This window comes from Lepus europaeus, chromosome 5 (genome assembly GCF_033115175.1).
Source record: "Lepus europaeus isolate LE1 chromosome 5, mLepTim1.pri, whole genome shotgun sequence".
NCBI lineage: Eukaryota > Metazoa > Chordata > Mammalia > Lagomorpha > Leporidae > Lepus > Lepus europaeus.
Genome location: NC_084831.1, coordinates 34,240,444 through 34,265,747, shown reverse-complemented (window position 1 = coordinate 34,265,747; position 25,304 = coordinate 34,240,444). Strand labels below are relative to the sequence as shown.

Here is a 25,304-nt window from a genome sequence, read left to right as displayed (position 1 = left end):
TTTTTTTTTAACTTTTATTTCATGAATATAAATTTCCAGTATACAGCTTATGGATTACAATGGCTTCCCCTTCCCATAATTTCCCTCCCACCCGCAACCCTCCCCTCTCCCGCTCCCTCTCCCTTTCCATTCACATCAAGATTCATTTTCAATTCTATTTATATACAGAAGATCAATTTAGTATAAATACTTCAACAGTTCTTAAAAAAAAAAAAAAAAAAAAAAGCTGCCGGGAGGAGAGCGGTGGTGGAGGGGCAAGGATGGGAAGCCAGTGCAGATCTCACCCCTGTCATCCGGGTCCTAGCCTGGTGGTCCCACCTCCAACAGCCTCAGGCTCAGTCCTGTACAAAGATCCCTAAAGGATCATCCAGTCTCTCCATTCCTTAGGCCACCGCCCTAGGCGGTCTTCCTCTGTTGTTTAGAGCAGGGGTGGGCAAGTGTTTTTCTGTGAGGGTTGAACAGTCACCACCTCAAGCTTGGGGGCCATTCAGTTCTGCACCATTCATCTAGGGAGCCTGAAAGCAGTCATAAACTGGCATGTGTTACCAAAAAAAAGTATGGACACTGATATATGAATTTCATGCAGTTTTTAAAAAAAATATTGATTTATTTACTTGAAAGTCTGAGTCACACAGAGAAGGGGAGGCAGAGAGAGAGAGAGAGGTCTTCCATCTGCTGGGTCACTCTGCAATTGGCTACAACGGCCGGAGCTGTGCCCATCCGAAGCCAGGAGCCATGAGCTTCAGGTCTCTCATTCGAGTACAGGGGCCCAAGGACTTGGGCCATCTTCCACTGCTTTCCCAGGCCATAGCAGAGAGCTGGATTGGAAGTGGAGCAGCCGGGACTTGAATTGACACCCATATGGGATGCTGGCACTGCAGGTGGTGGCTTTACCCGGGCCATCTTCCACTTTTTCCCCAGGCCACAGCAGAGAGCTGGATTGGAAGGGGAGCAGCTGGGACACAAACCGGCCCCCATATGGGATGCAGGCACAGTAGGCGGATGTTTAGCCTATGATGCCACAGCACTGGCCCCTCAACTATTTTTTTTTTTTTTTTAAGATTTATCTACTTATTTATTTGAAAGAGTTTCAGAGAGAAGTCTTCCATCTGCTGGTTCACTCCCCAAATGGCCGCCATGGCTGGAGCTGGGCCAATCCAAAGCCAGGAGCCAGGAGCTTCCTCCAGGTCTCCCACGTGGGTGCAAGGACCCGCGCCATTGCAGAGAGCTGGATCGGAAGAGAAGCTGGGACTTGAGCCGGTGCCCTTATGGGACACAGGCACTTCAGACGGCAGCCTCACCCGCTACACCACAGCGCTGGCCTTTAAAACTACTCTTTTTCTTAGCTCATGAGCTACAGAGAAACAGGAAGTAAGATCTGGGCTGCTGGCTGTAGTTTGCTCACTCCTGGCTTAGAGGACTGCCACGGGCTAGTAAGATTCAGCTTCTTTCTTACTCTGTCATTGCCCACAACACTCAAGTGTTGGGTTCTTTTAAAAACATCGGATGACACTGTCCTCGTTAAAATCTTCATGATGGTTAGGACAGTCCAGATTCCTCAAGGGGGTGATGGGCCTCGGTATGACTTTTCCAACCTTACCTTGCCACTCTCCCATTCCTGTCCAAACTTCCATTTAGCCATTGCTTCCCCCTGGGTGGCCCCAGAAGGTTCTAACACTTACTTCCTCTCTGTTACCTCCCTACTTCCCCATCCTTTACGTCTTGGCTTAGGTATTGCTCTAATTAAATCTTCCTTACCAGACTGTGTTCCTTGAGCACTGAACCCAGGGTCTGGCACAAACGACCTCAATGTGTTTGGTAAATGAACAGCGTGCTGCGGAAGATGGACTGGGGGAGGTCCAGGCAGCACACAGCTCATCTGGCAACGCGCGAGGCCTGCAGCAACACTTCCAGAGTCGCCTGTCCACCTTTCCAGCCTCACACGGCTTTGAGTGTTAAGATCTCCCCTCAAAAGGCAGTTCTGCCGCGCTGAGGGCATTTAAAAGCATGCCCCTACAAGCGTGGCAGCTCTTCCCCAGAGTCGACTTACGGAATCGGCTTTCCAGGGATGACTTCTCAAGCAGAAATACAAACTCTGTAACAGTCGCCTTTAAACTGTCGGTAAAGTAGCACAACTCATCCGATGACTTCCCTCAGTTCAGAGCACGGAGACGAGCTGTTTAAGAAAGAAGCCAGTCTCCTATGGCCACATCTCGGCCTCTACAGACGGAGACGGTACTGAGCACCGCAGAATGGAGCCCTGTGGAAATGCACCTTCTGTTCCTTCCAGCATTGCCCTGCGCCCGCCCAGGGCGTCCACATAGAGACCACAGGGCCAACAACTCCACTACCTGTCTTAAGGTGGTAAGAGGAGCAAGGGCATGCATCCCAAGAGTCTCCTTGTGAAGTAACTTCCACCTTGTCCCCGATCTGTAACCAACTCTGGCCTAAGAACGTGTTGCTGATCTGGTGAACTCCAAGCAGTCTGTCAATGCTTGCCTCAAATATTCTCGTCCAAGAAGCCTCTTGCTGTCATCTCAGGGCATCCCTCTCTGTTCCCACGAAGTCTTGCACACACCATGCTCATTCAGTCACTCATGGAACAGATACTAGATGCTTAACTCTTCCAGGACACAGCAGTAAAAATCAAAAACCAAAAACACCAGGCCATCCTCCCTGCCCTCATAAAGGCACTCACTCTAAGACTGTCTTGAAGGGAAACTGCCCATCTTCCATCACATTTTCCCAGCCTCATGCCTATGGCGGACACTAGAAGGCAGGCCTCGGGTGTAGCTGCATCAGCTGGACAGCCCATGGCAAGAACCGCGGCTGGCCCCCCCTTCCGCTCTCTACAGTTCCAAACCGGGTAGTTATGCAGAGCCGGCTCCTCCACTGGATCACTGTCCTCTCTCCCCTGCGTCTCCTGGAGCCCATGACTTGGCTACAGAGTGGTCGGTATCTAAACCGCAGGGTCCTTGGCTGTCTCACCATTGCCCTTGTCCCTGTTGCACGGGAAGGGCATGTTAAATGACGCCCCGTGCTGTCATGGACTCCAGCTGCTTCCTCTGCCACCGCTAGTCACTGGGAGGCATCGCTGTCCACAAGAGGGGAGAACAGGCCGGGGCCATGGCTCAACAGGCTAATCCTCTGCCTTGCGGCGCCGGCACACCGGGTTCTAGTCCTGGTCGGGGCGCCGGATTCTATCCCGGTTGCCCCTCTTCCAGGCCAGCTCTCTGCTATGGCCCAGAAAGGCAGTGGAGGATGGCCCAAGTGCTTGGGCCCTGCACCCGCATGGGAGACCAGGAGAAGCACCTGGCTCCTGGCTTCGGATCAGCGTGATGCGCCAGCCGTGGTGGCCATTGGAGGGTGAACCAACGGCAAAAAGGAAGACCTTTCTCTCTGTCTCTCCCTCTCTCACAATCCACTCTGCCTGTCAAAAAAAAAAAAAAAAAAAAAAAAAGAGGGGAGAACAGAACATAGACAATGCCTTGCGGAAGGAACACCGGGGGACTTTCTTCTTTCCCTCAACGCAGCACGCACGGGACCCCTTTTTCCCCAAGTCATGTTACTGTTTACAGGGTGCTCTCGTATCCATTCGCTTATTTGACACTTTGAACAAAGGTATTATCCTCACTGTACAGGTGACAAAGCTGAAAGAGAAAATTCTCAACATCTCAGCTGTTTGAAAAATGACCCCAGACTTAAAGGCTTGCCAAACAATTCCCACTTCACCATCAAAACCCTTTTTTCCAAAGGGTCTCCCAGCCCCAAACATCCCAAGTGACCCTTCTGCCACTCTCCAGAGCTGACCACACTGAAGCTGTTGGAACATCCTTGGACCAAACGGTGTTGTGAAGCACCTGGGGCTTCGCCTTCTCTGACTGGTAAGCTTGAACCCAAGTGGGGGATAGCTAGTCTTAGGCATGAACTAAACAAGGGGACTTCAACAAGTTCATGGAACATGGACGTAAAAGTATTTGATGCAAAAAATTCTGAAATCCATGTATACATGGCCTCCAGAAAGTTCATGAAAAATATATGGATCTAAAAATATTTTTAGGGGCTGGAGCTGTGGCGCAGCGGGTTAACACCCTGGCCTGAAGCACTGGCATCCCATATGGGTGCTAGTTCTAGTCCTGGCTGCTCCTCTTCTGATCCAGCTCTCTGCTATGGCCCAGGTCCTTGGGCCTCTGCACCCATGTGGGAGACCCGGAAGAAGCTCCTGGCTGTGGATCGGCACAGCTCCAGCCATTGCAGCCATCTGGGGAGTGAACCAGTGGATGGAAGACCTCTCTCTCTGTCTACCTCTCTCTGTAATTGTCTTAACTGTCTTTCAAATAAATAAAATAAATCTTTAAAATAAATATTTTTATACCGATATATCCTTTAATTCCATTTCTCCATGAAATTTTTTTTAAAAGATTTATTTACTTGCAAGGCAGAGTTAGGCAGAGAGAGAGAGAGAGAGAGAGAGAGAGAGATCTTCAATCTGCTGGTTCACTCCCCAGATGGCCACAACAGCCTGAACTGCGCCGATCTGAAGCCAGGAGCCAGGAGCTTCTTCTGTGTCTCCCACGAGGGTGCAAGGGCCCAAGGACTTGGAACATCTTCTGCTGCAGTAGAAGTGTCTGTGTCTGGTGCAGCAGTTAAGATGCCACCAGGAACACTCCCACCCCGCGGAGCGGTGCCTGGGCTCCAGTCCTGGCTCTGCTTTTAATTCCAGCTGCCGGCCAGCTAATGCAGGAAGGCAGCAGGTGATGGTTCAGTACTGGGGTCCCTGCCACCCAGATGGGAGACCCAGACTGAACTCTCTCTCTCGAATAAACAAAAATAACAACACAATACAAGAAAACACACATAAACTTTATTTACAGTTGACAACTTAAACACAGACAATCTTGGGTTCTGAATCTGTGATTCCTCCTGGGTCTCTTGATCAAAGGGGCGCAGCAGGCCGGAAGCACAGCCAGAGCGAAGCACAGCACCTGGAGCGAGGGGAGGCCTACGATGGCAGAGCAGTGGAGGACAGTGAGTGGCGCAGCTGAGCCGCCGGGGCTCCCCGCTGCCCTCCACACTCCTGCTCCTCTTCCCCAGCAGCACAGCCACAGGTCAGACTCCGGTTCCGCAGGGCACACTTGAGAGGTATTTGCGCAAGAACCAAGCATACTGTCCCGTTTACTGTTTCCCCGTCCCACCCCGAGCAGCAGGCATGATCTCTATGGAGAGGAGCACAGGAGGCCCCGGGGGCTCACTGTCCTGACTGAGGTCATGGCGGTGAGTATGCTGGGCTCCAAAGCCTGCACGTGCTTCTCCTTAGACTGACAGCTGTCCGTGGAGCTCCAGAACAGAGAGCAGTCCTTCCTCCTGGTACGTTTTGAAGAAAGGAAGGTCCACACTGTGTTTATGGCCTTGAAGAGCACTCTCAGGTACTACTGTCTCCCCCATCTGCCGGTCCCCATCCTCCCCCTGTGGACAGTGGGTCCTGGTGGTGTCAATAATGTTGACAGCCGGCGCCGCAGCTCACTAGGCTAATCCTCCGCCTTGCGGCGCCGGCACACCGGGTTCTAGTCCCGGTCGGGGCACCGGATTCTGTCCCGGTTGCCGCTCTTCCAGGCCAGCTCTCTGCTGTGGCCAGGGAGTGCAGTGGAGGATGGCCCAAGTGCTTGGGCCCTGCACCCGCATGGGAGACCAGGAGAAGCACCTGGCTCCTGCCATCGGATCAGCGCGGTGCGCCGGTCGCAGCATGCCAACCGCAGCGGCCATTGGAGGGTGAACCAACGGCAAAAAGGAAGACCTTTCTCTCTGTCTCTCTCTCTCACTGTCCACTCTGCCTGTAAAAAAAAAAATAATAATGTTGACAGACAGAACCCTGGGTCCTCCAAGCAAACTCTATAAAAATGTACAAACTCACTTAGAAACTGCATGGTGCGGCCGGCACCGCAGCTCACTACGCTAATCCTCCACCTGTGGCACCGGCACCCCAGGTTCTAGTCCCAGTTGGGGCGCTGGATTCTGTCCCAGTTGCTCCTTTTCCAGTCCAGCTCTGCTGTGGCCCAAGAAGGCAGCGGAGGATGGCCCAAGTGTTTGGGCCCTGCACTGGCATGGGAGACCAGGAGGAAGCACCTGGCTCCTGGCTTCAGATTGGTGCGGTGTGCCGGCTGTAGCAGCCATTTTGGGGGTGAACCAACGGAAGGAAGACCTTTCTCTCTGTCTCTCTCTCACTGTCTAACTCTGCCTGTCAAAAAAAAAAAAAAGAAACTGCATGGTGCACCTGGACCCAAGCTCTAATAGATCAGGCACTGTGTTAGTGACCACGGTTCTTGCTTCAAGCTCAGTGACCACTGGGTGAAGTGCTGTAACGGAGGAATAAACCAAGTGCTGCTGGAGCCCCCAGGCTGGAACCGCTCACTGAGCCTAGGCCTGGGAGGGGAGGATGCAGGGATTCACAAACTGATGTTAGCACCACTATGGGTGTGCTCCTGAGAGGGGCTGGAGGGGCTAGGATCAGTAAAACCTCCATTTATACTGTGTTATAAGATCATGGTCAACGCCGAAGATTCAAGTGTAAAAAGGACAATATCTACTGTAAAGAAAGTCTCTTTGCTATCTACTCTGAACTACTGGGGTGGGCATTTAGTGCAGCAGTTAAGATGCCACTTGGGATGCCCACTTTTCACACTGGAGAGCCCGAGTTCAAATCCTGGCTTCTCTTCTTTGGATTCAGCTTCTTGCTAACGTGCACCCTTGGAGACAGCAAGCATAAGCTCAAATACTTGGGTTCCTGCCACCCACCTATGAGGCCTGGATTAAAGCCTCAGCTCCTAGCTTTGGTCTGGCACAGTCCCAGGTGCTATAGGCATTTGGAGAGTGAATCAGTGGATGGAAGATCTGTGTCTGTCTCTCTGCCTTTTAAGTAAAATGAAAATAAAAGTTTTAAAAAGTTCATGGACATTGTATTATGAAACAGATGTCCATGGATTTCAAAATATCTTACACCAAAATAACTTCATTTTTCTCTGAACTTTTAGAATCCTCTTGTGTATGTAAGTAGCAAAGAACTCAGTGCAGATGACAGTTGGAGAATCCTGAGGGTTGATGTCAGTTTACTCTATACCTAACATATTCATCATGCAGAGCCATTGAGATCAAAACCCAACACAACGACCAAGGCTTCTCCATCTAAGGGTCTAGAGCAGTACAGAAAACTTCATTTTCACTAAAAACTAAGTCAGAACTTAGGAAGGCAAAACACAAAAGAGTTCCAGAAGGAAGTGCCCCCAAAGGAGGTTCAGCTGATGAACTGACTTCACCTGTCTTCCATCTTGGGTTCCTATTCTTCTCATCCCATATTCCAGTGCCACCAAGGGAGTGTCTCCTCCCGGGTCTTTTCTCTGGAATATGGCGAGTTCGCAATCAAAACAGACACTGTTGTTCTATTCTCTTGCTGCTCAAAGTCAGCACCAGCATCACCTGGGAGCTGGTCACCAGGGTACAACCCAGGGCAGGCTTTTGGTGCAACAGTTAAGAAATTGCTCAGGATGCCCACCTCCTGTATGATGCCTGGGTGCAAGTCCTGGCTCTGTTCCCAATTCCAGCCTCCTGATAATGTGCACCCTGGGAGGCAGCAGCGCTTGATATCTGCCACCATGTGGGAGACCTGGGCTTCCTGACTTTGGCCTGGTCCAGCCCTGGTTGCTGCAGACACTGGGGAGTGGACCAGTGGACGGGAGATCTCCGTCCATTTTTCTCTCTGCCTTTCAAACAAATAAAAAAAAAATTTAAATGCAAAATTTCAGCCCCATCCAGATCCACTGACTCAGACCCAGTATTTTTTTTTTTTTTTTTTTACAGGCAGAATGGACAGTGAGAGAGAGAGAGAGAGAGAGAGAAAGAGACAGAGAGAAAGGTCTTCCTTTTTCCATTGGTTCACCCCCCAAGTGGCTGCTATGGCCAGCGTGCTGTGCCGATCCAAAGCCAGGAACCAGGTGCTTCCTCCTGGTCTCCCATGCGGGTGCAGGGCCCAAGGACCTGGGCCATCCTCCACTGCACTCCTGGGCCATAGCAGAGAGCTGGACTGGAAGAGAAGCAACTGGGACAGAATCCGGCGCCCCAACTGGGACTAGAACCTGGGGTGCTGGCGCCATAGGCAGAGGATTAGCCTATTGAGCCGTGGCGCCGGCCCAGACCCAGTATTTTAACAATTTCTCTTGGAGAATGATCTACACATGAAGTATGAGAAATACTGCCCAGGAGGGCTTAAAAACATCATCTATGTCCAAGCATTCTTCTGCCACCAAAAAATTTGAGGGCTAGGAAACCCTCCTGAAAGATTAGAGAAAAATGGTGGCATGATACCACGTCCCTCCATGGCCCCCTCCGCTCCCTGGGGCAGTAATCTCTTCTCCCTGATTCTCCCAAATCACATTACTCAGCAACCCAGAGTGGGCTACCTATTAGTAGAATCCTTTCCATCAGACTGCTACCTAGCTTCTCTAACACTGTAAAGCCTATGTTAGGGCTTCCTGGTAGAGTAACATGAAATAACTGAAGTACAGTGCTTAGCTCAATATTTGGGCAGGACAAGTACTTGACGGGGCACACTTTGTGGTACAATGGGTCAAGCAGCTGCTTGGGACAACCACATACCATTCTGAAATCCTCATCTGCTTCAGATCCAGCTTCCTGCTAATGTGCACCCTGGGAGGCAGCAAGTGCTACTCAGGGACTTGGGTCCCTGCCACCCACTTGAGAGACCTGGATTAAGTTCTGGGCTCCTGGTTTCAGCCTGGCCCAGCCACAGCTATTGCAGCCATCTGGGGGAGTGAACAAGCAGATGGAGATCTCTTTCTCTCCCCTACCCCGCCCCCATCATTCTTGCCTTTTAAATAAGCAATTTTTAAAAAGCGATGTATTTGATAAATGATAATTGCTTTTATTATAGCGTCTCTAACACTTATGAGATGGAGTTCTGAGCAAGTCAAGATTATGAGACTGAATGGGAGGAACCTAAGTTTGGAGCTCACTGTCCCATTTAATAGCCAGTAGCTGCACGTGGCCCTTGAATTGTTTAAATTAAAACTTCATCCCTCAGTCATACTAGCCACATCTCAAGTGCTCAACAGTCCTGTGGCCAGAACCTTCCAAACAGGGCAGCAGAGACAGAGCGTCGCCCTCGTCACCGAAAGGATGGCCTCTTCCAGGGCCCGGTTCCACAGGGCCTCCGGAACATCAAGTGGCCCCTGAGGAGCTTGTCCTGCTGGAGCCCCGGGCTGAGAGGAGGGCCTTCATGGGGCAGAGTGCACATGCTTCTGCTAACGGCAGACAGGAGGGGAAAGCTCGTGATCCCCCCCTCGGAAGGGGCTTCCAGCAACTTCCCGTGAAGGACTCAGAAAACGCAGAAGAAGAGAAACGCAGAAGAGAGACCCCAAACGTACAAATTCTGAGCTTTGTATTGTCACTCTTATCCTCCAGTAGCTATGGGAGGTCCGTTGTTTGAAGGAAAAGGACCTGTGCGTTCAACTGCAGCAGCACACGCTTGTGCACGCGGAGGGAGCCGCCCGCACCTATTGAAAGGGGAGAGCAGGTTGAGCCCAAGGGGTCCCTGGGATTGGTGGAAGAAAAAGTTCAGGGTTGTCAGTCGGGCCTGGGGAGGCACCGTTGGTTGCAGAAGAGAGAGGCTCACACACAGCTCTCAGCACACACTTGCGCATTCCTGCCTCAGCATTGCTGACGCCAGGTCCCTGCCTAAAATGCCTGACATTCCGCCTCTCTATTAACTCATGCAATACATTTTTATCGAATGCCTATAATTGCCAGATGCTCTGAGCACCAAGTGAGTCATAGATACAGGTACATGCAGTCGTTAGTATGGTGGTATGTGCTTGGATCTCCATTTGGAGATAAATAAATTCTGGATAGCCTTTTTTTTTTTTTTTGATTGATAGATTTATTTTGAAAGGCAGAGTTAGAGAGAGGAAGGGATCCTCCATCTGTTGCTCCACTCCCCAGATGGCCACAATGGCCAGGACCAGGCTAGCCTGAAGCCAGGAGCTTCTTCTGGGTCTCCCACGTGGGTGCAGGAGCCCAAGGACTTGGGCCATCAGCAGGGAGCTGGGTTGGAAGTGGCATAGCCCAGACATAAACCTGTGCCCATGTGGGATGGTGGTGTCACAGGCAGTGGCTTTACCTGCTATGCCACAACAAGGGCCCCCGGACACTTTATCATCTCTAGATTACTTATGATGCATAAAGCGGGTAAATCCTATGTAAAGTTGTTATCCTGTATTGTGCGGAGAAGAATGACCAGAAAGGAAAGAAATTCTTTTTCAAATATTTTTAGTCTGCATTTGCCTGCATCTGCAGAACTGGAACCTGTGAATAGGGAGGGCCGATTGTACACGATGCCAACAGCTCATGGAATACGGCATCACAGTTAGTTTTGTTTTATAAATACAAAGGTAGTCTCACACGTACTAACAAGGAATGGTCTTCAAGACATAATGCCGTGTTGAAAACACAATGAACAAGGTAGTCTGATGTTGTTCAGGAAACTGTGAAAGTTCTCATGAGACGGTATCGTGTCACTTGTCTAATGGGACAGGGGAGCCTTAATCAGATTGCTTTTCTTTCCAAGCTACAAAAATTACTGCAGGGACAACAGGGAAGCTTAAACATGTAGCAGATGTTAGATGATATTACTGTAGTCATACAGGATGCTCTTATTTTTAGGAGTTCCTTGCTGGAGTATTTGGGAATGGAGTATCAAAAATATGCAATTTCCAAATGGGAAAAAAAGAAGAAAGGGAAGAAAGAAGGAAGGAGAGGAAGAGGAGTACAAGAGAGGAGAGGGATTGGGAATGGGAGGGGAGAGAAGATGAAAACAACAAATGTCAAGGCAAAATGATAAAACAAGAATGTTAATTGTTGGTGAATCAAGGGGAAAGGTCTGTGGGTGTTCAATGTGCTAGCCTTCTGTTCTGTAGCCTTGAAAATATAAAAAAATAAAAGAAAGAAAAAGAAAGAAAGAAAAACAAACACTGTCTCCCTTCACCTAGCTGGCTGCTCTGTCTCTCCCTCTGCCACGTCATGCTTATTGCTAGTGATCGCCTGTGAGAACAGGTCTCATTTCCCAGGAGCTCCTGAAGGGAAGAGCATCCTGAAGGGAAGAAAAGGGTTGTGCTCCCCTGCACAACCAGGCCGTACAGATGGGAGTGGCCAGTGTGCCTAGAAAGGAAGTCCATGCAGGTCAAGAGATGGGCAGCATCTGCCTATGAGGTTGGCAAACAGCATGGCAGGGCCTGCAGGTGCGGCATCAGTCCCGATGAGAGGCAGGGCTGGAGCCTGTACAGCTACTGAATGAAACCGCAGTGGAGGCGTGCTGTTAGAGACTGCCCGAGTGGCCTGCAGGCTAATGCCTTGCACACTACCAAGTGCTCGCACAGCCGGCTGTGGTCTGAGTGTGTCCCCCAGAAGTTCATGTGATGCAAACCCAGTTCCTCAGTCTAGCAGCGCTGGGACCTGGTGGGAGGTGTCTGGGTCACGGGCTCTCATGAAGACAAGAGTGGCTCTCTTAAACAAGTGAGCTCTTGCTCTTGTGGGGCTGGATTAGTGATTGCAGAGCAGGTTGTTAGAAAGCAGGTCCAGCCCTGTGTGTTCTCCCGTTGACCCACTGCCCACTTGCCCTTTAATTTTCTGTCCTAAGAGGAAGCAGCAAGAAGTCGGACTCGCACCTGCACCTGGTCCTCCCAGCCGCTAGACTATCCTTTAAAAGGAACACACTCTTCCTCTGCCATCGTCACAGCGACCCTGAGACAGAGGCATTATCACCATTCTGCAGAGGAAAGGGAAGTGATATCCCCAACGTCACAAAGAGGGGACATGGGCTCCGTCCTGTATCTTCAAGTCTAAAATTCTTTCCACTGGACCGTGCCACCTTCTCTGGGGTCTGGTTCCTAATCGAACAGGATACAGACCCACTTACCTGGTTCAGTCTCGGTCTGGACTACATCTCCCCACACTGTGAGATCACCACAGGCAGCTTGGGTTTATTGTTGGGGCCTGTGGGAACATTCTGGGAAGAGAGCAGAGGACACTTACCTACTCAGTCACGTGTTCACTCCTTCATTGAAACCATACCGATGTCTGCCTGCTCCTGTGCTAATGACCCAGGACTCAGAGACTGATATGGCAATCTACATCCCAGCAGACAGGAAAAGGACACAGTACAGTTCAAAGAAAATGTAAAGCACTTGGAAAATATCAAGCTCTGATTCATAACAGCATAGTAAGTCACATACAGAGTTGTATGTAGAGACAAAGCAACTAAACTGATGCTTAAAAGGGTGGCATAGGGGGAAGGGCATTTGGCTTAGCAGTTAAAGACGCCTGCACCCCACATCAGGGAAGTCCCTGGGTTCCAGTCCCAGCTCCACTGCGGATTCCAGCTAATACACAGCCTGGGAGGCAGCAGGTTATGGCTCAAGTACTTGAGTCCCTGTCACCCACATGGGAGATCTAAACTGAGTTCCCAGTTCCCGCCTCAGTCTCCCAGACCCAGCTATTGCAGGCATTTGCAGAGTGAACCAGCAGACAGAAGATCTCTGTCTAGCTCTTTGATGGGGGGGGTGGGGGGGGGGGGAGTGGGGGAAGGTGCCAAAATGAAATGAGCAGAAAAGAAAATAACAGAGAAGGCTTGATTCAGGCCTAGATGGATGAACGCGATCCCACCAGGGGGAAGAGAAAGAAGAGCATCCCAGGTGGAGGAAAAAGCAGGGGCAAGGGCTGGGGCGGAGCCGTGTGTGGCACAGTGGGAGCAGGGCCAGCAGCCCGACACAGTGCGTGGAGCACAGCGGGGCAGGCAGGGATCAGATCACGAGGGACCCTGGACGCAGGGCTGAGGGGACCAGGTTGCCAGAGGCCGCTCCTCATTGTGGGACAGAGAGCCTCACCGACAGGGACAGAGCACTTGAGGGGAGAGTGCGACCTGCTCCCTTTCCAGAGGGTGTGCAGGGAACCGGAGGCAGGGAAGACTGGTCCTATGTTCACCTTCTCTAGTCAGCAGGGACCAGAGCCGAACGGCTGGGAAGGAGAGCCAGTAGGACTTACCTCAATCTTTCTCATCACCAGAAGGCCATCAATGATTTTTCCTGCAGGAAGAGTACAAGTTGGACTTTATTCTTTTTGTTTACATAGCATTTTCATTTCCAAAGCATGTTCTTGGATATTATCTTACTAATCCCTTTTACTCACTTTCAGAAATGGAGGGGCTGGTGTTGCGGTGTAGCGGGTAAAGCCGCCTACGAGGCCAGCATCCCATATGGGTGCTGGTTTGTATCCAGGATGCTCCACTTCTGATCCAGCTCCCTGCTAAAGGCCTGGGGAAAGCGTTTGGACCCCTCCCACCTACGTGGGAGATGTGGATGAGGCTCCTGGCTCCTGGTTCTGCCCTGGCCCAGCGCTGACCGTTGCAGCCATGTGGGGAGTAAACCAGCAGATGGATGATCTCTTTTTCCCTCTTTCTCTGCAACTCTGCCTTTCACATAAACGAACAAAATCTTAGAAAAAAAAAAAAAACTGGGATTCAGTGGAAGCAAAACGACTTGCCTAAGGTCACAGGTAACAAGTAGCAAAGTTAGGGCTCAAGCTTAGGTATGAATAATTCTTTTTTATTTTTATAGATTTAGTTACTTGAGAGGTAGAGTGAGAGAGAGAGAGGTCTTCCATCCACTGGTTCACTCCTAAAATGGCCCCAACGGCTAAAGCTGAGCAGATCTGGAGCCAGGGGCCAGGAGCCAGAGCCAGGAGCTTCCTCTGGGTCTTTTTATTTTTTTAATTTTTAATTTTTTAATTTTATTTATTTTTTTTGACAGGCAGAGTGGACAGTGAGAGAGAGAGAGAGAGAAACAGAGAGAAAGGTCTTCCTTTTGCCGTTGGTTCACCCTCCAATGGCTGCCGCAGCTGGCGCGCTGCAGCCAGTGCACCGCGCTGATCCGATGGCAGGAGCCAGGTGCTTCTCCTGGTCTCCCATGGGGTGCAGGGCCCAAGCACTTGGGCCATCCTCCACTGCACTCCCGGGCCACAGCAGAGAGAATCTGGCGCCCCAACCAGGACTAGAACCCGGTGTGCCGCAAGGTGGAGGATTAGCCTGTTGAGCCATGGCGCCGGCCTCCTCTGGGTCTTCCACAAGGGTGCAGGTGCCCAAGCACTTGGGCCACCTTCCAGTACTTTTCCAGGCACATTTGCAGAGAGCTGGATGGGATGCTAGTGCCACAGGCAGAAGCTTAGCCTGCTACACCACAGTGCCAGCCCCACGTCTGAACAATTCTAAAACCCACTGTAGTACGCTACCTGTATGGCATGTCTTTTTATTATTATTATTATTATTTTAAAGGCAGAGTTAGGGGATGGGGTTGTCCTTCCATCCACTAGTTTACTCTCAAAATGGCCACAATAGCCCAAGCTGGGCCGAACCAAAACCAGGAGCTTCTTTTGGGTTTCTCACAGGGGTGTTGGGGCCCAAGAACTTGGGTCATCTTCTTCTGCTTTCCCAGGTTATAGCAGAGAGCTGAATCGGAAGTGGAGCAACCAGGATTTGAACCAATGCCCACATGGAATGCCGGCACTGCAGGTGGTGGCTTAGCTCACTACTAGGGCATTTCTTTAGTCCCAACATCTGAGTTTCTCCCTTCAGCATACCTATTACCCAAGTGGTTACACACCACATCAGGTCGCCCCTGTGCCCTTCCTTCTAGTCCTCTAACCACACATCTTCCCCACCCCACTTCCACCTGCCCTCCTACTACCTGGAGGTAACACCAGTTGAACATTCTTGGCAAGGGTTTGGGACTGGCTCCTCTGGGAGTCCCACCTTGGATGAATAGAGCCTAGCTGTTGGGACAGGAGTAGAACTTACCAAATACTACGTGCTTCCCATCCAGCCAATCGCACTTCGAGCAGGTGATAAAGAACTGACAGCCGTTTGTACTGGGACCGCTGTTGGCCTGATGGGGACCAAACACACCTGCAGTTACTTTCTCTGTCCATGTTAGAGGAGAGATTCCCAAAAGAGCCTGTGGCCCTGATTCCTCCACACTTCCTTTTGGTAAACCTATCTGAGCACCTATTAGGAGCCACAGCCTAAGCTAGGATCAAGACACAGAGATGGGGGTTGCAACACCAGTACCCAACAGGTGGTGATTTGAGTCCTGGCTGCTCCACTTCTGATCCTGCTAATGTACCTGGGAAAGCAGTAGGGGATGGCCCATGTACTTGGGTTCCTACCACCTATGTGGGAGAGCCAGATGGAGTTCCAGGCTCCTGGCTTCTGCCTGGCCCAGGCCTGGCCAGTGTGGCCATTTGTGGAGTGAACCAGCAAACAGAGAGCTTGCTCTTTCTCTTCCCTCTAACTTTGCCTCTTAAATAACAAACTTAAAAAGCAAAAACCAAAGACACAGAGATGAATAAACATAGCAGCCCTGCTCTTGAGGAGCTGGACCCTTTAATAAATGTACATTTTCCCTACAGAGTGTTTACAATAGGAACAATTGTTTTGGAGACATGAGTTGTTGTATTAGTCCTAAACTGGTTACAACTTGATTATAATTACAAATTAGCTACCAGCTGGGAAAGGCCTGTCTGAATGACTTTGTACAAGATCATAACAATATTAACAAAACGTAAGGAGCTGCAAGAAGCTGCTACGCTAGAGCTATGCTAGAAAAACGACATTTAGTTCATGCTTGCTTGTAGTTATTCATATTCAGAGCCATACCCAATCCATTATTATTGAAATTTACAGGAAAAATTACTTTTCAGAGAACCTGAAACTGTCTAGCCATATCTCTTTGACATTGTTTTTAATTATTATATTTAATAATGCACTATGATAATTACACAGCAGAGTGATACCTTGCAAAGAATCCTTGACTTTCATATGAAGTGGACTTTGTGTACATTTTAAACTGATAACCTAAACTGCCTTTAACCTGTGAAATTCAGACTTCTATACATCAGCAAACCCCAGCTGGAATTCGGCAGCACTGCCTTACCACAGGGTCGGTTTAACTGTGTGAATATTTTGTTGTACATTTCCCTTATTTTGGAAAACAATGAGTAGAGAGAGGAGAACTGAAATTATTACTACTTCTGAAGGAAAGACAGATCTCATAAAATTAACACCACGGAGACAAAAGTGGCAATTTTATTAGATAGGCCACTAACTTGAATCAGATTTTTAATGGATTTACATTGGCTAGGTTTGTGTTTCAACTGTGAAGAAAAATGTGAATGAAGTACTGGCAATGCATTAAAGATTATGTTTAGAGAGGTGACCACCAGTTAGGGATTTTATATCATACTTTACAAATCCCTCATTTAAGAAGGGGCTAGGGGCCAGCACTGTGGAGTAATGGGTAAAGTTGCTGCCTGCAGCACTGGCATCCCATGTGGGTGCTGGTTCCAGTTCCAGCTGCTCCACTTCTGATCCAGCTCTCTGCTATGGCCTGGGAAAGCAGTAGAAGATGGCCCAAGTCTTTGCATGAGACCCAGAAGCAATTCTTGGCTCCTGGCTTCAGATCAGTGAAGCTCCGGCCGTTGTGGCCATCTGGGGAGTGAACTGGCGGATGGAAGACCTTTCTCTCTCTGCCTCTCTGTAACTCTGCCTTTCAAATAAATAAATAAATCTTAAAAAAGAAAAAGATGGGGCTATTTTGGGGTTTTGGGCATGTATTCTAAACATTTCGTATGAAAGTAACAGACTGCCTGAACAGGCCAGGGTGGTCCCACTTTGGAACAGGGAATATGGAATTCCCAAGGACCCCAGGCATCTTGTTTCTTTTTGCTGCTGCTAGGTATGATCATTTATCCTCAAGCAGGTACAAAAACAGTCATACACGTTTGTATAGCTCAAGGATACTCTCTGCCATAGGCACTTATTTCATTTATTCACATTCATTCTTCTGGTGGTGTAGCTCCTGTTCACAGCCTAAGGTCTGGTCCAGATGACCTGGCTCGACCTTTGTTTAGCCACATAACGTCTATGTCTTACTTTCCTCACGTGTACCCATCTCAAATGGATGAGGAGGATTAAAATGAATTAACACATATAAAGCACTTGTTGAGTGCACCTTCAGTGTTGGCTTCCACTCCAATTATCACCCAGTCATTTACCAACATCTGCTCAGAAGCCCTTCTAGGTTAGGTAGTGAGGTCTGGAGATGAATGACAGCCAGTCCTTGCCTTTGAAGAACTCATGACTTAGTAGAAGATGGAAACAAAAACAACTGTGCTGCAAGATACATGACAGCATAGCCCAGCCAGTGCCAACCCGCGGGGGCAAACACCAGGACTTCCTCCCATTTTCCTAACTCCTTCATAGATTCTAACACAGTGGCATGCACAGAGGGGGCTGCTAATCCTCATGGTGAAAGTGAGCCTGCCCGAGCGGCTTCTGCACTCATCCTGCACTTGGCCAGCATGGTTTTCCTTGAAGGAGGCTTGCATACTGTTTGCTGAGCTGGTCTCCCCCCTGGGTATGGCAGCCCCCTAAATGGCTTCTCTGCCCCAGTCCTGCCATCCCCTTCTGCCACTCACATTTGGGCAGGATCCTGACTCTAAACCACAAAGTTGGGGCAGGTATTTGGTGCAGCAGTTAAGACATCACTTGGGACACTCACATTCCATCTCAGAGCGCCTCTGCTTCTGATTCCAGCTTCTAATAATGTGTACCCTGGGAGGCAGCAAGTAATGGTTTAAGTGCTTGGAGTCCCAGCCACCCATGTGGCTTGAGTTCTAGGCTCGGGTTTAGCCTGGCCAAGCCCCAGCTGTTGTGGGCATCTGGGGAGTGAACCAGTGAATGGAACATCTGTGTCTCTCTCTCTTTTAAATAAAAATTTAAAATATAAAGTTTTAGGAACAGGTGCACAGCAGTTAAGATACCTCTTGGGACACCTGCATCCATACTGGAGTCTCTGGGTTTGGGTCCCAGGTTTGTTCCTTGTTCCAATTTCCTGCTAATGCACACCTGGGGGCAGCTACTTGGGTACCCGTCACCCATATGGAAGAGCTGGATTTGAGGTCCTGGCTTGGCTTCAGCCGGGTCCAGCCCCAGTTGCTGCAGGCATTTGGGAGTGAACCAGAAGATGGGAGATCTCTCTCTGTAATTCGTGGCCCCCTTGGTCAAGGCTTCCCCAACCCCAACAGCAATCACCCTCATTCCCCTGGGCCCTTCTGGTCCTTTTCCATGCACTGAGACACCCTGCCCTTCATCCACTGATGGCACAGATCCCACCACGCTGGACTGGTTTTGCTGCACATTTTGCCAATCAACGTAGAGCGTCACCAGAGAAGGGATCGGGTTTCTATTCCTATGCCTACCGTGGCACCTGAAATAGAGTGGCTGGGGACCAAGCTTTTTCAGTGAATGCCTGTGTGGGAGATGGACAAGCAGGACAGAGAATGTGCCCATGAACGTGGGGGCTAGGAAACTGAGAGGTGGGGCACTGATGGAGCAGAATGTGTGGTGGGGGACGGAAATCAGAAACAAGGGCATGGCGGGGGGGGGGGGGGTGAAAAGGGAGGAAAGGAGGAAGGGGTGAGCAAGGGGAAGAGAAGGAGAAGCGAGCGTGCGGGAGAGCAGGCAGAGGTGAGGCAGAAGAGGGGATGTAAGCGAGCAGGCGGGGAGCTGTGAAAGGGGGTGCAATGTCACGGGGGGCTGTCGGGACTGGGGAGCAGGAATGGTGCCAGCAAGAGGTGAGTGAGCAAAAGGTGGAGAGCAGTCAACAGTCAGTGGGGGACCAGGGCCGTGAGTCGTGGTGACGAGTGATGAGGTGAACCCCAGGTCTTGAAGGCACAGCCAGCTGCTTTCTGAGCAGTAAGGCTGAACGTCCAGTCACAGACCTTAGCTCAAAGGTAAGAAAACATCCACTGAAGCTCAGTTTTGTTTCCCCAACCTGCTAGTGGGCCTTGCCCAACAAAATCGAACCAGACTGATGAAGGAAGTAGGGGTGGCAGGGCTGAGCCCGGGGCCAGGCAAGATAGCAAAGTATTTGCTTCCATCCCACAAAACAGCATGGGGCCTCAGGAGGGGCCCAGAAACGAGCTGGCTATAAACTAACCCAAAACCCTGACTGGAACTCACTTACCATAGAAAGCAGACCTGGAGCTGAGTGCCTAAGCTTAAAATTTTCATCGGCAAATGGTCCTCGGTAAATACTGGCAACGCCAGTACCATCTCCCTGAGTGGAGAGAAGGGAAGTGTTAGCAACACGGAGCGTGGAGCATCTTAGAAACCAGAAGAATGGGAAGGGTATTTGGTCCAGCAGTTAAAGTATTACTTGGGACACCCACATCCCACATCAGAGTGCCTGGGTTGGAGTCCCAGCTCCACTTCCAATCCCAGTTCCCTGCTAATGTGCACCCTGAGAGGCAGCAGGTGATGGCTTGAGTAGTTGGGTCCTTGCCACCCGCCTGGGAGACCTGGATTGAGTTCCTGGCTCTTGACTTCAGACTGGCCCAGCCCTGGCTGTTACAGGCACTTGATGAGTGAACCAGCAGCAGAGATAGCAGAGATCTCTGTCTCTGTCTCTCTCTCTCGTGTGTGTGTGTGTGTGTGTATACACATGCATGCCTTTCAAATCAATATTTTAAAAAAGAACATCATGGTTAGCAGCAAAAGATGATTCCACTGGCCTCTCAGTGAATACAACGAACACCCCTTCAGAACTACCTATCTTGTTCTAATTCTTTGCCTACCAATCAATTTCAGATGAAAGACCTAGCTTTCCAGGCACTGTGGTACCGGAAGTGGAAGGGCAAATGGGATATAAGCATCCAGCTCACTGGAGGAAGCTTTACACCTCCACTCAGAACACTCAAATTGCAGCTCCTTCTAACTAAGGTCCTGTGGACAGTTCCTGCCAGATGGACCATCTGGCAATATGCTGCGAAAGTCTAGTTTCCGACCCGAAGGGCTGAGGTTTGGACCACTGGAATGAATGACTTTGTCCAAGTGTTGATGTCACTGGTGTAGTCAGTAGTAGCCAACAACTCTAAAGGATGTCCCTCTCACCATCTTCTAACTCGACCCCGTCAGTCCTGGCTACTGTTCTCAAGCTCCGGCCTGGGTCCCCCATAGTAAGAACAGCAGCAGCACTAACAACAAAAACTAACCCCCAGGGGGTTGACAGGGAAGGAAAAACACTTACATTAACAAAGTCTCCACCCTGAATCATGAAATCCTTTATGACCCTGAAACAGAGAGCAAAGGATCCTGAAACAAGATTCCACGGTTTAGAAAAACACTGACTTAGCCACCGAGGTGTCAGACTAATGTTGACTTCAAAGTACAATGTTTATCACTTTTACTATCAAATGATTATTCTTTTTGGAATGGGTGGGCTGAAAGGATCACTAGCCTTAGGAAGGGTTTTAATTATACATAAGGGCATCCTAGAGAGTTGATCTAAGTGCATGATCTGGTACTTGAACAGTAACAAGTAAAACCCTGCAGGAAAAACTACCAAAATATTCACCATGCAAAAGCGGGTCAAGGGCTTGATGTCAGTTTTGGGGGCAAGAACAACGGAGAATATATGTGGGATAGCCCCTACACAGGGGGGCTTAATAACGGTTGCTAGTACTCTTAGGCAGGGGTCCTTAACTTTTCTCAACCTGTTTCCTGCTCTGCAACAGAAAATAACACGTGCTACCTCACAGGGGTGTTGTTGGAGGTCAGAGACCACACCTGCCTATGGGAAAGTTGTCAGGATTAAAATGGAATAGATAAACAAACAAAAATAAATAAATGGATAAAGCTGGGAGGTTATGAAGAAAAGATTCTCATCCACAAACTGCCCGATAACAACAATCACCACCAGATTCCACCGGGACAACCATGCACAAAGGCCACCACAGCCTTGCACAGGAAGCACTTCTGTGTGGACAGCTGCCCGGCAACTTCCAGCCATCCTCAGCTGCGTGCCACACTTGTGCTGCTCCCTGCAGCCAAGTGCTTTAAGATCGCTTACGTAAGGGCTGGTGTTGTGCTGCAGCCAGTGAAGCTGCCACCTGTGGCACTGGCATCCCGCGAGTGCTGCACACCCTCCTGACAATTCAGCTCCTTGGTAATGTGACTGGGAAAGCAGCCGATGACAGCCCAAGGATTTGGGCCCCCCTGATCCATCCGGGAGACCTGGATGGAACTGCAGGCTCCTGGCTTTGCCATGGACCAGTCCCAGCTGTTGTAGCCATATGGACAATGAACCAATGGATAAAAGATCTGTCAGTTTGCCTTTCAAATAAATAAATAAAGCAGTAAAAAAAAAAAAAAAAAAAAAAAACAGAAAAAAAGAACTAGGAGTCATTGTTGTGGTGCGGCAGGCTGAGCCGCTGCCTGCAATGCTGGCATCCCTTCTGGGTGCCGCTTCAACTCCTGGCTGCCCCACTTCCCATCCAGCTCCCTGCTATTGCACCAGAAAAAGCAGGGAAGATGGTCCAAGTACTGAGCCCCTGCCTCCTACGTGGGAGACCCAGATAGAGTTCCAGGCTTCTGGCTTTGAACTGGCCTAGCCCTAGCCTGGGCAGTAAACAGTGAATGTATGATGTTTCTCTCCCTCTCTCTAACTCTTCTTTTCAAATGAATAAATAAATCTTTAAAATTTGCATTCACACAAATAAAGGCATGATAGGACAGTGGAACGATGCAGTTTCTGGGTTAAATACATAAAATGGATCAGTGGAGGACTGTAAGTATAGCTAAACATTTAAATCTTCAGGTTGATGAGTCCACAGAAACATGTCTTCTCGGGGGCTAAGAATTAGCCTCTGATTTAGTTCTCTTCAAAGCTCCTCATCAGGAGGGCAGATGTTTGGTCTTGTGGTTAAAATGCTGCTGGGGACATTTCCATCCCACATTGGAGTGCCTGGCTCACTCCCAATTCCAGCTTCCTGATAACGCGCACCCTGGCAGGCAGCAGGTGATGGCTCAAGTCACTGGGTCCCTGCCACCCACATGGGAGAGCTAGACTGACTGAGTTCCTGGCTTCCAGCTTCAGCCTGGTCCAGTTTTGGCTATTGTGGGAATTTGGAGAGTGAAGTAGCAGACGGGAGCTAACTCCCTGTTTCTCATGTCTCTCAAATACACAAATAAAAAATAAAAATCCTAACCCCATAACAAAGTACACTCAGCCTTCTATATCCATAGATTCCACAACCAAGGAATTCAAACAACCTGAGATAAAAAATATTTGGGAGAAAAAAACTATATCTGAACTGAATATGTATTGAGTTATTTTTCTCATCGTTATTTCCTGAACAATATAGTACTACATTTTATTAGGTATATGCAAAGGAGCTGGTGCTGTGGTGTAGTGGGTAAAGCTGCAGCTTGCAAAGCTAGCATCCCATATGGATGCTGATTCAAGTCCTGGCTGCTCCACTTTTGATCTCATTCTCTGCTAGTGGCCTGGGAAAACAGCAGAAGATGGCCCAAAGTGCTTGGACCCTTGCACCCACGTGGGAGACCTGGAAGAGGCTCCTGACTGGCCCAGCTCTGGCCATTGCAGCCATTTGGGGAGTGAACCAGTGGACGGAAGATCTCTCTCTGCCTCTCCCTCTGTCTGTAACTCCAACTCTCAAATAAATAAATAAGTAAATCTTAAAGGGGGGAGGCGGCACTGTCGCATAGCAGGTAAACTCGCCACCTGCAGTGCTGGCATCACATATGGGTGCTGGTTCTAGTCCTGGCTGCTCCACTTCCAATCCAGCTCTCTGCTATGGCCTGGGAAAGCAGTAGAAGAAGGAGACCAGGAGGAAGCTCCTGGCTTCCGGCTTCAGATCGGGACAGCTCGGGCTGCTGCAGTCAACTAGGGAGTGAGCCAGCAGATGGAAGATCTCTCTCTCTGCCTCTCCCTCTCTCTCTTTCAAATAAATAAATAAATCTTAAAAAATATATATATGGGAGGATTGTGTGGGTTATATGCAAACTGGGCACTTTAAAAAGTTGATGGAAAATGGAATTAAAAGATAAACTTATTTTGGTGCAAACACTTGGGAAATTCATATATACGAGTAATATGTATTTTATGTAAGGGACCAGGCATCCTTGGATTTAGGTATCTGAGGGGGATCCTGGAACCAATCCCCTGCGGATGCTGAGAGGCATCTCAGCCCCCAGGATGCTTGCCAACGGCCTTACCTGTGGAAGGTGCTTCCTTTGTATCCAATAGGAACCCCATCTTTTCTATAAGCAAAAAGAGACTTGGAATGACGACAGGTAATCAAAGGCCTCCGCAGCTCCTGATACACTGGAGCAGAGGGGTTCTCCTAGAGACCACTGGGAGAAGAGAACCTGAGAAGGACAGACCCCTGGGGTGCCACCTTTTATCAGCACCGCGGCCTGCTGGGGGTTCCCCAATACAGTCAGTGCAGCCCCAAGACACCCATAGGGGCAGGCAGAGAAGTGAAACACACCCGAGACTGACCTGAATTCTCCAGTGCAGAACTGCCTGAAAGGAAAGAGTGAAGACTCAGTCACTGTGGCATTACAGTCGTGCGTGCCGCGGACCTCGGAGGGCCGGGTGCAGACGCCGGAGCCAGCAAGCCCGTCAACCTGCCCCCACGCGTGCACAGATGCCGGCCTGCAGACTGTGGACACGAACTGACAAGGGAACAGTCACCATGGTGACCGTTCGGGCCGAGCCCGCACCAGGCGACTCTGCAGACCGCCTGGGGTCCGGCGGCTGGCTCGGCTCATCTGGCGGCGCTGGAGCATCTCCTTACCTAAAGTTCTCGGCCGTCTTGGGCACAACATCTGCAAAGAGCTCGATCTTCATGCGGCCAACTTCCTGTAACCGGAGGGAGACGGTCACAAGGCTGAGTCCGAGTCTGTGAAGGGTTCACGGAGCTGGGAGCCCCGGAGGCTGACCCGCCCGCTTTCTCCCGCCTCCGCATCCCTGGCCTAGCCGTGGGTCCCCCCAGCCCCTCCAGAAGCAGGGAGCCAGGACGCGCGCCATCCCCACGCCTCCTGCTGCCGGGCCCCCGGCAGCGGGTCGCTGGGTCTGGCTGCAGTTTCACTCTCTGGCGTCCCCGAGCTGGTGGGTTCTGCCTCTCTAACCCCATTCCCTCCCGCGTGAGTCGGAGTGGCCGCCTGGATCTCACCTGGCCGCCAATACTGACATCAAAGAACACCACGGGGTTGACAGGGCTTGAATTTGCCACCGCCATGGCTCCGACCCGGAAGCAAACGTCGGGAGCGCGGAGTTCCGGCCGAGTAAGACCCAGCCCCTCGCGGAGGCGGGAGAGGAGGCCGCGACGCAGGCGCAGTAGAAGCCGATCGGCTTCCGGGGCGCGAGCGGTGGCTCCGGGCGGCTCCGTGGCGGTGGCGTGGAGGCTGTACCGCGGGTAAAGCCTCGGCGTCTTTTCCCTCCAGGTCAACGGGACCCCGCTCGCGTATCTGTACTAATACGGTCCAAATTCTAGGGTCTTTGGGCAGTCTGCAGGTTACAGCTAAGACACCTGAATCGCCCACCGCGCGGGCAGGCTCTTACCCCTGCCCAGGTGAGACCCAAGGCAGGCGCTCTGGTTTGCTCGCGCTCAGCGGGCGCTTGGAGCAGCCTGACTCCCTCGGTGAATGCTTACCCTCCTTCCTTCACGTCGGGACATCGGAATTCTGTGGCTTCCAGCCCACTAACCCCGGAGCAGCTGGAACTTGCCGCCACCCGCCTGGCCTCCCCTGCTACCCCTTGCACTGTTACTGGGCGCGGGCCTGTGTTCTTGGGGCCTCTGGGATGCCCCCTGGTACGAGCTGCCCCTCTTCTTCCAGATCTCAGTGGCGGTCAGGGGATGGTCCTTGTACAAACAAGGTGCAGGGCGCAGCCTGACGGCTTCCCCTCAGAGACAACACTGCACCCAACCTGACAGCCTTCGTGCACTCAGATCACCTGTTATCTTTACACCACTCCCCAGCCAAAATTGCCACACAGCACCTGTCTCCACAGGGACATCCGGCTCCCTGATAGCCCGGGACCTCCAGGAAGTGGACTCCGCCTGTTTGGTTCACAGCCTACCATTGCTGAGCTCTTGGTCGGTATTCAGTAGATTCAGTTCACTGAGTGAAGGAAGGTGGACTGGGCAAGGTTCCGGGTCAGAGTGTGCAACCGATACTTTTGATCAACCTTTGTAATTCTGTGATCTGAGGAGCCGAGGATAGGGGCCAATGTCGTGGCATAGTGGGTAAAGCCACTGCCTCGAGTGCCGGCATGCCATATGGATGCTGGTTCGAGTCCCAGCTGCAATGGCCAGAGTTGAGC

The 25,304-nt window shown here is 50.6% G+C and overlaps 1 protein-coding gene across 3 annotated transcripts; it reads right to left on the bottom strand.

Moving 5' to 3' along the window:
• Positions 1 to 4,842: 4,842 nt before the first annotated feature.
• PPIH (peptidylprolyl isomerase H) lies at positions 4,843 to 24,249 on the bottom strand. Of its 3 annotated transcripts, none has more exons than XM_062191086.1 (10): positions 24,154 to 24,249; positions 23,776 to 23,840; positions 23,478 to 23,501; positions 23,192 to 23,236; positions 20,202 to 20,244; positions 19,140 to 19,232; positions 14,912 to 14,999; positions 13,105 to 13,145; positions 11,981 to 12,070; positions 4,843 to 5,002 (listed from the first exon to the last, which is right to left on the bottom strand). In XM_062191086.1, exons 1-9 carry the CDS (start codon positions 24,217 to 24,219, stop codon positions 12,002 to 12,004), a joined length of 534 nt encoding a protein of 177 aa, XP_062047070.1. In that variant the 5' UTR covers positions 24,220 to 24,249; the 3' UTR covers positions 4,843 to 5,002; positions 11,981 to 12,001. The 3 variants fall into 3 exon arrangements, with proteins under 3 accessions (XP_062047070.1, XP_062047071.1, XP_062047072.1); XM_062191087.1 differs by lacking the exon at positions 4,843 to 5,002 and adding an exon at positions 5,009 to 5,364; XM_062191088.1 differs by lacking the exon at positions 4,843 to 5,002 and adding an exon at positions 8,911 to 9,563.
• Between the last annotated feature and the right edge of the window lie 1,055 nt (positions 24,250 to 25,304).

Bases quoted from the DNA above. Each gene is read 5' to 3' on its own strand.
- PPIH (XM_062191086.1), bottom strand. From the start codon at position 24,219: ATGGCGGTGGCAAATTCAAGCCCTGTCAACCCCGTGGTGTTCTTTGAT. The intron at 13,146-14,911 runs GTAAGTTCTACT...CTCTTCCTGCAG, and splicing joins TGGGAAGCACGTAGTATTTG to GAAAAATCATTGATGGCCTT. The intron at 12,071-13,104 runs GTAAGTCCTACT...CTCTCTTCCCAG, and splicing joins TGGTGATGAGAAAGATTGAG to AATGTTCCCACAGGCCCCAA.